The sequence below is a fragment of the Poromitra crassiceps genome (genome assembly GCF_964638095.1).
Source record: "Poromitra crassiceps genome assembly, chromosome: 1".
NCBI classification, from domain to species: Eukaryota; Metazoa; Chordata; class Actinopteri; order Beryciformes; family Melamphaidae; genus Poromitra; species Poromitra crassiceps.
This window is the reverse complement of record NC_139623.1, coordinates 27,790,872-27,804,927: the sequence shown is the minus strand read 5'-3', so window position 1 is coordinate 27,804,927 and position 14,056 is coordinate 27,790,872. Positions and strand designations below refer to the sequence as shown.

General features: G+C 41.9%; 1 protein-coding gene across 1 annotated transcript in view; it reads right to left on the bottom strand.

Annotated features, from left to right (window-relative positions):
* LOC310788365 (moesin-like) overlaps window positions 1-13,661 on the bottom strand; it is a 42,496-nt gene extending 28,835 nt beyond the window's left edge. Inside the window, exon 1 of the mRNA XM_083649931.1 lies at window positions 13,420-13,661. Within this exon, the coding sequence (XP_083506057.1) occupies window positions 13,420-13,431 (12 nt within the window). The 5' untranslated portion in view covers window positions 13,432-13,661. The remainder of the gene's footprint in view (window positions 1-13,419) is intronic.
* Window positions 13,662-14,056: the final 395 nt, after the last annotated feature.

Below are 14,056 nucleotides of genomic sequence, written 5' to 3'. Positions count from 1 at the left end.
TTCTTTTGTACTAGAGCCCGACCGATATATCGGTCCACCGGCGATATTATCGGCCGATACTGGCCGATAACCGATATACCACACAGCTGATATACCACACAGCTGATATACCACACAGCTGATATACCACACAGCTGATATACCACACAGCTGATATACCACACAGCTGATATATCACACAGCTGATATATCACACAGCTGATATATCACACAGCTGATATACCACACAGCTGATATACCACACAGCTGATATACCACACAGCTGATATACCACACAGCTGCATGTTCCCAGTAGCTGAGTAGCCAGTCAGTAAGCCTAGCCATGGACCTCAGCCCAACATACATTAGATATTGCTCCCGAGATCTGCGCCTTGTGTGACAGTCGCCCACACAAACGGTGGTCTCCGTCTATCTTAATTTGTTTACTGAACGGAGATCGATGTGTTTAGTTATCTCTCCCTTGCCTTGGCGTGCATACGCTAGCATTACAGCTAACGGTAAATGATGACAAGCAACTCAAACAAACTATCTCAGTTTCGACCCAAAAAACATCTAAATGCATTTCGGATAGAGAAAGGATGACCAAGGAGTTCATTCTGCAAAACCTGCCGAAAACCAGTCGCAGCTCCAACCTTCTACATCTGCGTGATCACCAGCTTTACATGCCCAACTGTGAAGGCACTAAGTAACTAAGTTACTGTAAGTGAATATCAATGCGATTCACTTAAGGCTATAGCCTATGCTCAGACAGTGAAGTGCAGCTGATTCACTTAAGGCTATAGCCTATGCTCAGACAGTGAAGTACAGCTGATTCACTTAAGGCTATAGCCTATGCTCAGACAGTGAAGTGCAGCTGATTCACTTAAGGCTATAGCCTATGCTCAGACAGTGAAGTGCAGCTGATTCACTTAAGGCTATAGCCTATGCTCAGACAGTGAAGTGCAGCTGATTCACTTAAGGCTATAGCCTATGCTCAGACAGTGAAGTGCAGCTGATTCACTTAAGGCTATAGCCTATGCTCAGACAGTGAAGTGCAGCTGATTCACTTAAGGCTATAGCCTATGCTCAGACAGTGAAGTGCAGCTGATTCACTTAAGGCTATAGCCTATGCTCAGACAGTGAAGTGCAGCTGATTCACTTAAGGCTATAGCCTATGCTCAGACAGTGAAGTGCAGCTGATTCACTTAAGGCTATAGCCTATGCTCAGACAGTGAAGTGCAGCTGATTCACTTAAGGCTATAGCCTATGCTCAGACAGTGAAGTGCAGCTGATTCACTTAAGGCTATAGCCTATGCTCAGACAGTGAAGTGCAGCTGATTCACTTAAGGCTATAGCCTATGCTCAGACAGTGAAGTGCAGCTGATTCACTTAAGGCTATAGCCTATGCTCAGACAGTGAAGTGCAGCTGATTCACTTAAGGCTATAGCCTATGCTCAGACAGTGAAGTGCAGCTGATTCACTTAAGGCTATGCTCAGACAGTGAAGTGCAGCTGTGTGGTCAGTTTTCACAACACCCCATTGTGTGGTCATGCCCAAATTCCCAACACCCCCTCCCCCCTCTCTACTTTACACCCGGAGGTGCTCCACATGTGTGAAAGCAACATGCCTCATGTCTGAAAGGGTACACTTCACGTATTTTTTTAAAATGGTATCGGAAAAATCGTTCAGGAACTGGTATCGAAATTAACTCATTGAGTGCCATGGACGGACATGTTCGTCATTTCAAATAGTAACGTAGAGTGCCAAGGACGGACATGTTCGTCAATTGCGTTTTTTGACGGTGTGGCGTCGATCAAAGCCTTCTGCCTCTCCTGTACAAATATTATAGCTATTGGAGGTCTATAACCTATTTTACAGAACCCTTAGGTGGCGACAGTGCTCTCCAGGTTAACAGAAAGGCAGAGAAAAACAGAGAATAAGTCGTTGGGGAAACGGAAATCGCATCGCATCCGTATGCATCGATATGCATGAAGCGTTTTAACGTTAGATGTGCCTGCAGCAGGCAGCAGCCAATCTGCTCCCACAATTGAGCTCCTCCATGTCCGCTGCACAGCCCATTCGCATGATCAGCCGTTATTATTCTCAACTGGAAGCATACAGTAGTAGCCGGTGACAAACACGCGGAAAAAGCTGGATGTCGCCGACGCGCACCCTTCACAGTGCAGACAGAGCAAACTCAGCAGAGAGCCACCTCCCATACAGGAGGAGTGTGCAGTTGAGGCGGGGCGGGGCGGGGGGGGGGGGGGCACGCAGAGCAGCACACAACACTGACCCAGACAGACCCAGGCAGCAGGACAGGGTTGGCAAACGCAAGCCAGAATATCCGATGCCCACCAGCAGCAAATCAAGATCAGCAAGAAGCTGCAACCAGCAGCGCACGCAGGGGCCAGCGCTGCTGGTTGCAGCTAAAAATATTATTCTGCCAAACAAAATTCCCTGGCCTTCACTGTTTTATTGAAGGAAATTATTTTTGAGGTGTGACTACATCAGAAAATTAGCTTCAGAGTCAGTGATGTGTTTGAAATGTTTAATTTCACAAAAGGGCCATTATCTCAGCTTCTAGAAAAAAACTGCTCTTTTTTGTTAAATCAAGCTATCTTCTCCGGCTGATAACTAAAGAACGGAAAATGATATCAATAAACCTGTTTTTGCTGATGATGATAGAAAAGAGTCTCATCGTTCTTTTTGCGTGTTCATTGTTTACATAGTAATATCACACAATATTCTGTGGGCCTCGAGAAATCACTGAAAACGCTCTGAAACTCTGGCACTGGGAGCGTCCGTTCTCCAAAAGTGGCTGGCACTCAATGAGTTAAAGTGTCGAATCAGTATCGATATCAAAAAATTTGGAACGATACCCAGCCCTATAAGACGATCACTGGCTTTAGGAGCAAAAAGGATCCTTAACTATGAATTCACACTTACAAATCTATCTACTGCTACCTGGCACTACCTGGTACCCCACGGTGATTCACAGCTCACCTGAAACATCAACGCAGATCATATATTTATAACTTAATTGACATAATAGGCAAAATAAATTAAGGTTCAGGTCCACTTAATGTTTGTGGTGCTGTTAATGAAATTTCACTCACATTATTTGAAAATTCTGATTTACAAAACAAATTATGGAAGAACTGGGGCACAGGCTTGGTGATTTTTTTGATGCTATGTAATGGCTTACTCTGTGATTTACTAGACCCAAGATGACAGATTTTCCTGGGGACTGTGTGCACTATTTTAGGCCCAGGGAAACAATGACTTAACTTCTCATCCTGACTGCCTCCAGATTAGCCTATTGTTGTGTGCAGTAGGCACTTCAACATTGCGTTGCGGAAAGCCTATGGCTGCAAGGAACAAAGCAGGGGACAGGAAGGGGCAGGATGAAGATGGAGAGGATGAGGCATCTCTCTCCAGGCCAGAGACAGGAGTAGGGGTCATTCAGAGTTATTTCCCATGACCACTTTGTTGATACAAAATTATAACATCAAAAAGCCATGTATACATGTATACATGTGTGTGTGTGTGTGTGTGTGTGTGTGTGTGTGTGTGTGTGTGTGTATGTATGCAGGGAGTTCCCCAAGCCCCGGTAGCCAGCGATTTCTCCGCCTACTGGCCTCTGGCCTACCGGTTACTTTATACAGTGCACCTGAACGCAACATACAAGATACCCACTGAATAAGTGTCCAAATGTTCATGTCATTCTGGCCAATACTCCACTTCTGTTATAACATTTCAGTCTGGAATATGGAATATCTTTCAATAATCTTTATGACTAAAAGGCAAAAAGTAATCTCATGTGTAAGAAATGACTGTTCTACATTGAAGTAAAAAATGTAAATAATTAACTTGTTGGTTTTGGATTTATTTAGCTTCAAGAGTGCATTTTTGTTCGTGTGACCCTCAACACAGGCTTTGAGAATCCCCACTCATATTCTGGTTTATTTCAAGAAAAACATTTTGGCTAGTGGAAATTCTAATTGGCTGGTAACTTCTAGCTGCCATATTCCTGGGTTACGGCATGATATTTGTTCGGCCCCCGGCAACAATCTGGGTTTCTCATGTGGCCCCCCATGAAAAATAATTGCCCACCCCTAGCCTCTTAAATTGGTTCTCAAAGTGAACCAGATTCATGCATTTTAGTTTAAAATGTAAAACATTTTCTTACAGGGGGCATGGCCCCCCGAACCCCCAAGAGGGTCCAAGCAAGGTCTACCCACCACAATCTCTCCAAATCCTTTGGGAAACATACAGTTATTAGTATTTTCTTTGTTCTTAAAAATATACATTGCCTGTTTGTGTTTTGCAATATGGATATTGTTTCATTTATAATTAAATTGAGCATTGGGCCTTTATAAGAATGTTTATTTGTATTATTTCAATTGTCACACTCATGGATACATATTTGAGGTTTGTTTATTAATTGGGAAAAGGACCACCGGAACAAACGCCGCGAACACGATCCGGGTTCTTTTTCAATTTGACTGGCTACTCAAAAGTTATATATATATATATAAATATATATATGTATGTATGTGTGTGTGTGTGTGTGTGTGTGTGTGTGTGTGTGTGTGTGTGTGTACACTGTTTGCACTTGGTGGCTTGACGTTTTGCTAGACAATTTACTCTAAGTACTCACAAATCATAATAGATTCACCTATCATGACACATACTGTAGTTACTAACTTACTATTGCAATTCTGTACTTTATAAAATATTTGATTAATATCTTTGCAAAAAAAAAGTATTTCTCCCCTTGGTGAGCCACTCTTTATGCACTAGAATGACTAGATGTTACAATACTGAAAATATGCATAATACTGAGACAGAAAATGCATAAGTATTCATAGTTGTTAGCACAGCCCTGCCTCTTCCCAAATGAGTGGAATTCATTTTTGTATGTTATATCCTATAGTGAGTTTCAGACGAAAATCGTTAAAAACATGTTTTGTTTCCAACTTCAACAGCACCTTTTAGTCCACAGACAAAATATATAAATAACTAGAATAAATATATACAAATGAATTGAATAAATTAATAAATAGTAGCACAGCACTTACTGTTAGATGTTTGATTTTCTCAAAGTTTTCCGAACCTCCAAATAGAACATTTATTGTAGCTATGTGCTGCATGTGTGTAAAAACCCCAAAGATTAGTTTGTAGTGTGTCTGCCACCTCCAGCTTACAAACTGTTAATCTGCTGTGCTATGTGCACTACAGATTCTCTTAATCCCCTGCCTGCATACCTCTGGGTTTTTTCACTTTACCATTTCTTCATTGTCACACTTTGCTACAAGTTTGGTCTTCCTAACCAGAAAAATAGATCGATCATACATTCTACAGAATTCAGGTTTTCTACAAGTTGTTTCTGTATATATGGATACATGTTCTGAGGAGGGTATTAATAATATCATTAACATTGTTCATCTCACCACTAAAACACCACACCACAGTAACATGAAACCTTGATGGTGACACTGACAGAGCATTAGACTGCTGCTGTTGTACGCCCACTAGCCATAGCCATCCTCTGAATTGGAAAAATATCAACACCTCTTGAACAGGATCCAAAAGTGAGATTTTAACCCTAACACCAAAGAGAGTATAATTGTGTGCTTGTTTAGTGCTTGATAACTAAATGGCCAATTTAGAGTGAAGCGTTTGTGTGCATGCCAGTGTTGAGCATATGGGGCTATCCATTAATAAGGTAGACGAAGCACAGCCTAAGCATCACAATTCTACTGTGCCTATATGTACATGTTAAATTCATACCTCCTTTAAGATGAACAACCTAAAGAGCTAAACTTACACCTACATCCTGACCTTGTTGCATGTGTTGTAATGCAACCTTACATGGCAACTGAGTATGCTGGGCATGCTGGGTAAAGCAGAGAGGAGAGGAGGCTAGACTGTGATGTGAAACTCCATATAAGGCTGCAGGCGAGGAAAGGAACTGATGTAACTGCAGAAACCTTGAGTCACAACATGACTTCATTGGGAAACTAAAGCAATGCCAAAAGGAGTCCACCAAAGGCAGAGTTTCTGAATAATTATTGTTTTCGTAAAAGACCAGCAGCAAGGTAGTTTCAGTTATATAAAACAAAAACAAAATAAAACTAGATTTAAAGAATCTGGAGCAAAGAAACAGGTGAATGATAAGCTTAAACTAAACTAAAACTACATCCTATATTAGGGTTAGGCCTAATATAGGCATAAAAATAAACACTTTGGAAACATCTGTCTGGACCTAAATGTCAAAATACAAAAATGTCAAAGCTAAGAGAATTCATACGGTGTATGGCTATTGTTTTAACCAAGAATGCTTCACTCCCTGAACAAATGAGTAGTAGATGTGGCAGCCAGTTTCCTGGGGCACAAAGTGGGCCGCCTAGCCTGCAGCGTTTAGCTTCTACTGCTGAGTCAGTGAATCTAGCTTCCTCCTTTAATGGGACTTGTCCACTGCATCTTCACATGGTGCGTCATGTGACTTGTCCACTGCATCTTCACATGGTGTGTCATGTGACTTGTCCACTGCATCTTCACATGGTGTGTCATGTGACTTGTCCACTGCATCTTCACATGGTGTGTCATGTGACTTGTCCACTGCATCTTCACATGGTGTGTCATGTGACTTGTCCACTGCATCTTCACATGGTGTGTCATGTGACTTGTCCACTGCATCTTCACATGGTGTGTCATGTGACTTGTCCACTGCATCTTCACATGGTGCGTCATGTGACTTGTCCACTGCATCTTCACATGGTGTGTCATGTGACTTGTCCACTGCATCTTCACATGGTGTGTCATGTGACTTGTCCACTGCATCTTCACATGGTGTGTCATGTGACTTGTCCACTGCATCTTCACATGGTGTGTCATGTGACTTGTCCACTGCATCTTCACATGGTGTGTCATGTGACTTGTCCACTGCATCTTCACATGGCGCGGTGAGCTTTGGGAAAGGGCCAGACCATCTAGTGTTGGAACGCATTAACAGGCCAGGGCTTTGGCTGCTGCTGATTACTGGAGGGTTTATCAATAGTTGGCTTGCTGTATGTTTGCTTTCCATTTCCCAATCTCTAGCCTCCCCTAGCTGCCCTAACCTGTGCCTACTGTCTTGTTTTCCTGCATGTATAAAGCCAATCAGATGACAGCAATCACTGAAATAGAGTGTTTGGTCAATGACTTGAAACCCCCAACCCCCCGCTGTCCTGACCAAACACTCTATTTCAGTGATTGCTGTCAGAATAATTAACACTTATTTTAACACAAAAACATCGCTGAATGTAGCTTTAAGCTGTCTCTCCTAACAGCTACAGATGTTTTTGTTTTGTTTTGTTTGTTTCTTTGTTTTTACTGTCAACTGCCGCTGTCAGGCATTTCAACAACTTCCACATCATCATCCACCAAATGTGATGATGGTGGGAAAGAATACTAGAATTAGAATGGTAGACTTCACATACTAGGTTTACGTTTTGGGCAGATGGCAGCACATCATACACACATCATATCATCATTGCTCCAAATAATGAATGTGAGCCTGGATGCCTCACATACTCCACAATCTCTCAAACTAAACATCCTCCTCTCTCCACCCATTGGCCCTGCTTAGCTTGAGAAAAGCTTGCTGCTTCCTCTTGGCCATGTACTTTCTCCACTACTAGTTTCCTCTTTTCTGAGGTTGTCAACTTGTTTATGTACAAACTCATTGTGCAAAGGCTCATACAGTTGAACTTGCCCTGCAGTATCCCAATGCCTATGAGCTGACTGTGCTTGTTTTATCCTCGCACTGGCCGTAGGTTAGCGCTTAGCGCCAGGCGCAGCCTATATTAGTGGGTGTGGACCGGCGCAGTCCCGATTTTCGTGTCGGCGCTACACGCGGCCTTAAGCATTATAACCATGCCTTTTAAGCGTAGAATTATTCACAACGTGCTCATTGGAGAAGTGCAGTAAACGAATCACAATGTCCCTTTCATGTTCCATTCCACGGAGCGATCCAATCCGGTCAGAAAAGCCCGACCAAAGTGCTCTGAGCTCCCCCCCCTCCCTCTTTCATCCCCGTCTGTCTCCATATATATTATTCCATATTATTATGATTCTCAAACCAATCTCATTGCAGTTTAAATACAGCAAGCATGTAAATACGCTACACTATAGCAAGATCAAAGTGAAAAGAATGTTCTAAACGCATCGACTAGAAAAATATAGCCTATCCCTGGATGTCATGAGATTAGATTGGTGAAAGTTTGGGCAGAATGATATCGTTTTCTCTCGCTACCTTTTCTTCTCCCCCACTGCACAGGTAGGATGATGCAACAGCCTCTGAATGACAGGGGCTCAAAACTACGGTATAACAACTTTTTTTTCATCGGTCATTGCGCCTGTCTGACGCGCGAGAGAGAGGGAGTAGAGAGGGGGAGAGAGAGTGAGATGGCAGAGGAGAGCTGCGCATAATTACGCACAAATCCCCGGCGCACTGAATAAGGCCTGGTTTTGAAAAGCGCTAAACAGGGGAAGATAGCGTTCTGGCCTATTCTGGCACTGCACCACGCCTCTTCGGCCTAAAGCGCATTTCAGGGCCTAAAAACATTACGCTATCTTCCCGAGGCAGGCGCAAAGTGTGTTTTTTTGTGTTTAACGCCAGTTTAGCGCCTAAGGCCAGTGAGAAGATAGAGCCCACCTCTCTCTACCCAGGTACTGCCGGTGCTGCTACACTACTTTAGACTATTACAGTGCAGTCAACTTTCAACCAACTGAACAAGTAGCCTAAGCAGTTACATTATTGTAATGTGCTGACCAGAATCATTGACTTATTGAGGGAAAATGACTGAAAATGATACAATCAATATAGAAAATAATAAGAATATGTTACTGATTTAGTCTAATCTTATTTCCATAATTGCTTGATTGCTATTTAACTTATGGGTAATACTATGGAGAGATATATGTGTCTTTATTCTGTGACTGAAAGTTTACATCCTGTAACCCAAGACTGTATCTGTGAGAAAATAAATCCACTTTGTAATCAAAAAATAGATCTGTAAGCAAAAACATAGATTTGAAAACAAAACTATCAACAATCCAATCAAAGAAAAATTTAAAAATAAAATAAAATAAAGGTTTTTAGATTTTTCATTAATGTGAATTAAAAAAAGTTGCATGCAAACACAAACATTTTGTTCTCAACTCCAAAACATTTGTTTGCGAAACCATTAAGTTTGCTTACAAAGCTCAACTTTTCTTTTGCGAAACGAAAAGTTTTGTTTGCAAAACCTGAGTTTTGCAAAACTTTTTCTGTTACAATAAGGGCGGGACCTACAGCAGAAAGAAGTAACGCACGTCCCTATTGGCCAGTGTCGATCGGAGTGATAGCTTGGCAACATCCAATCCAGTACGAGACAAGGCGGAGGGCGGGCACTTGAACGGAAGTATTTCCTGAAGGAATCTCCATGCCATTTCAGCCCCAGTTATAACCACAGATTGAAGAGAGAAGCCGTGAGTATGTTCACACCAATGTTTTTATGTTTGGACCGGTGCATGTAACCTGACCAAACATAAAAACATTGGTGTGAACATACTCACAGCTTCTCTCTTCAATCTGTGGTTATAACTGGGGCTGAAATGGCATGGAGATTCCTTCAGGAAATACTTCCGTTCAAGTGCCCGCCCTCCGCCTTGTCTCTTACTGGATTGGATGTTGCCAAGCTATCACTCCGATCGACACTGGCCAATAGGGACATGCGTTACTTCTTTCTGCTGTAGGTCCCGCCCTTATTGTAACAGAAAAAGTTTTGCAAAACTCAGGTTTTGCAAACAAAACTTTTCATTTCGCAAAAGAAAAGTTGAGCTTTGTAAGCAAAGGTAATGGTTTTGCAAACAAATGGTCTGGAGTTGAGAACAAAATGTTTGTGTTTGCATGCAACTTTTTTAATTCACATTAATGAAAAATCTAAAAACATTTTTTTAATTTTTCTTTGATTGGATTGTTGATAGTTTTGTTTTCAAATCTATGTTTTTGCTTACGGATCTATTTTTTGATTACAAAGTGGATTTATTTTCTCACAGATACACTCTTTGGTTACAGGATGTAAACTTTCAGTCATATATCTCTCCATGCCTAACATGTAGGTGTGCACGTTTTGTGCCCTGCCCATACCCTTACCATGATCTATACCATGCAAAATATCAGTGCAAAACCAACTACATTCTGCATTCCACTAATGAAGCAGATTTTCAGATATCCTATCCCAGAACAAACTGGTTCCTGTAGCACAGGGATACTCAACTTGCTTTGCCCGGGGGCCACTTTCATGAAATGATAGGAGGCCAGGGGCCAGTTAATAAACAAACAATATAATTTTTTCTGTAGCAGAAGTTAGGTTTTTGGGGTGTCAGCCGGAGTTTAGTCTGACAATGTTGTGGACACCGGATAGTTAGTTAGGTTAAGTTAGTTAGGTTACATACATAAGTGCCTGGGTAGCGAGCAGATGGTGGTATTTGATCATGTAGCTGGAGCTCAGTCCAACTTTATTTCACGTTAGTTTTCATTGTGAATTAGATTCTAATTCACAATGAACACAATGAAAACTAACGTGAAATTATTAGAAAATGGTCGGGGGGCCACTCTGCACCCTGTCGCGGGCCGCATCTGGCCCTTGGGCCACAAGTTGAGTATCACTGCTGTAGCATGTCTAGACGTCTGGATACAACTAACTCATAGTTATTAATTGTCCCCATGATTTACACTAACATGCGGCCCTGGGGCTAATACCGGCCCGCCAGAGCGTCCAATCCGGCCCACAGGATGACTTTGCAAATTGTGAAAATTGCACTGAGAAGTTCTTCAGTCCAATTTGATGCACTTGTGAAGGTTTCAGAAGCAAGTTATTAAGTAGCCTATGTTTTCTGTATTCATCACTAAATGGTAAACTATTTTCATTCGCCTTGAATATAGAGAATTGCACAGCTGCCGGCAATTGTAATGCCAGTTACAGACAGTAGATTTGATCATTTGTTTGATAGGCCTATGGTAGGGGTGGGAATCACCAGATGCCCACGATACGATACAAAAACGATACTTGAGTCACGATACGATAGTATTGCGATATGCTAGTATTGCGATATTTCAATATATTGTCTAACTCCTTTTCCTACTTTTTCCTTGACCTCACCGGAAGTAAAACATGCAGTGTTTTTTTGTTTTGTTTTGTTTTTGCCCCACATGTAGGCTACATTATTAAGCTTCTCTGGACTCAATACGCCACTGCAGGCATGGACTGCAACATCGGGCGCTTCGGGCAGATACCCGGTGGCCTGGCATGGCATGGCCTGCAACAACAACAACAACAACAACGCATAACAACGCATAACAACAACTGCGTAACAACTGATACACAGCGGCACATTATATTATATATTATATTATACCAGATGCAATGACAGAAAATGAACGATCTATCATTATTGGTTCACCCTCTGCTGTCCATCACATTGATAGCAGCTCCTCACCCTCCCACTCTTTGTAATCCATATAACATTATTCCAGACCAGCTCAAATAAATACACGCGGCCATTGAATTCATCATCCATCATCTGGAGATCAGATATGATCAGCCAGCTGTGTTTAGCATGCTACAGATGTGTTGCTCTGAGAGCAGTCGATCTGTAGCATGCTAAACACTGCTGGCTGATAATATCTGATCTCGAGATTATGGACGATGAATTCAATGGCCGCGTGTATTTATTTCAGCCGGTCTGGAATAACGTATGGATTACACAAGGAGTGGGAGGGTGAGGAGCTGCTATCAATGTGATGGACAGCAGAGCCAGGGGTGAACCAAGGTAAATAACGCTAGATCGTTCATTTTCTTTCATTGCATCTATGGTATAATAAGGATATGTTGAAAGGGAAAAATTCTATGGACATCACGTGTACAGGTGCGAGGCTATAGCAAAAAAGCTCAGATAAATGAAAAAAGGTAGAGCCTGCACACTTACTCCAGGCCGTATAGTTTGAGACACAAGAATGGACAATGTTTCGATCCTATTGGATCTTCTTGACCTGAAGAAGATCCAATAGGATCGAAACGTTGTCCATTCTTGTGTCTCAATAAACTGTACGGCATGGAGTAAGTGTGCAGGCTCTACCTTTTATCATAATAAGGATATGTGCCACTGTGTGTCAGAAAATAAGACATTTACAAGATGTAAATAGAAGCATTTCAGATGCCCCGTTTTGGCCCGTTACAGGACTCTACTCAGGGCTCAATATCTTCCTGGTCGATCCGAATGAAACCAAAGTTATCTGGATGAGTTTAACATCATATTTAAAGCTGGAAATAAGGTCCGGGTGTGTAAAAAACTGGAAGTCTCCTTTAAGGCATTTGACTACCGAAAGGACTAAAATAACTGGTATAGTTTCACATAAGCCAAGAAAAAATTCCAGCTACACACGTTTGTGTGTTTAATAATGTTTTGTTTTTATATGGGGCCCTGTAGCATCATTATGAGCGTGAACAGCTTTCACAAAGATAGAAACCGGACAACTGAGACAGCAGCCTAATCTGAAACTGCTCCAGCGAAAACAATAAAATAACCTACTGAGTTCATGGATTAACATGCTGTTTGTCTGAACTTTGACACAACAGTGGGGGCAGTTTGTCTACTCTAATTGATGAATGAATGACTGAAACTATTTTAATGGAATGTGAATAATAAAACGCAGAACATTCTCATTCATCATGGCACCAAATAAGACACAAGCTTTGGGGAGAACACAATTGTGCAATATATGATAGGCCTAGGCTAGCTCAAATCCCTGCTGGCTAGTCCTCTCTCAGTGAAAGAGGCCTAGATTTGGAGGACTAGCTTGATGCTACGTCAGGCCACCACACCGTGTGGAGGGGCACCGCTTCCGTTCAGAGCGGAGCTGATTTAGAAAATGGAACCAGCTAATGTGATTTCAAAGTTGGGGGAAAGGATCTGCAATGGTAATCACACTGTTAACACAGTAATATGCGTAGCCTAAATGAGTGGTTTTTGTGACCAGGACTAATTAATAGACACGAGCGCGCGCGTGCACACGCACGCACATAACGGAAAATCGCTAGTGATTACATTTTAGTAGGATAACGTTAAGACAATATGACAGCAACTACTAGAAGTCGGTCCTAAGTCCCTATAGAAATAGTGTAGCCTATGATACCATAAATAAAAATAAATATACAACAACGTGTAAACTCGCTAAAGTTACCAACGACAAACACGAATATTATGTAGCGTTATGTGTGAGAGAGAGAGAGAGAAAGAGACAGATAGATAGATGACAGAATTTGAATCTGACAGACCTCTCACATTAGATATGATAGGAGGAATAACGTTACAGACCTCTCAGATTAGGATGAATAACGTTAGTCTTACCGTCTTCGGCATCTTTCTTTCCGGTCCGGTTCTGAATAATAATAAAGTTAGCAGGCTACACCAATTAACAAGACACGAAAAAAACTTTTTCCCATCAGAACAACGGCGCCAATAAAACGCCCTCTGTTTTGAATAGAACCAGACGGTCGTAGTTTGCTGTTTTCAGTAGTTAGCTAATGAAATGTTTCAAGGCGACGGCTTTTTCTTTGTTTCGCTTGAAAGTGAAATGGGCTGCCGCTTGATTTCCTGCTAACGGTACTGACTGCAAAACCACACCCAGAGCAGACCAATGACAGCAGCCTGCTCAAAATGAGTTGGAGGCAGCAGACTCCGCCTGCCTGCCGCCTGTGAAGCTAAAGGGAGGAACATTTTGTCTCAATCACGCCTCTCCTCCACCAAAACTTTACCAGGCGGCGGCAGCGGCAGCACACTCATTCATAGATTACTACAAAATATAACTGTGATCCTAAATTAGGATTAGGAAAAATAAGAGAAACTTCAAAATAGCATGCAGCATTTGGTCCAGCACCACGAAAAATCCATAAGACTGGTTGTAGTTTGAGCATCGCAGACACTGAGACACATATCGATAGCCGAGTGATTTTATTATTAATTAATTTGTTTATTTGTTTATTTT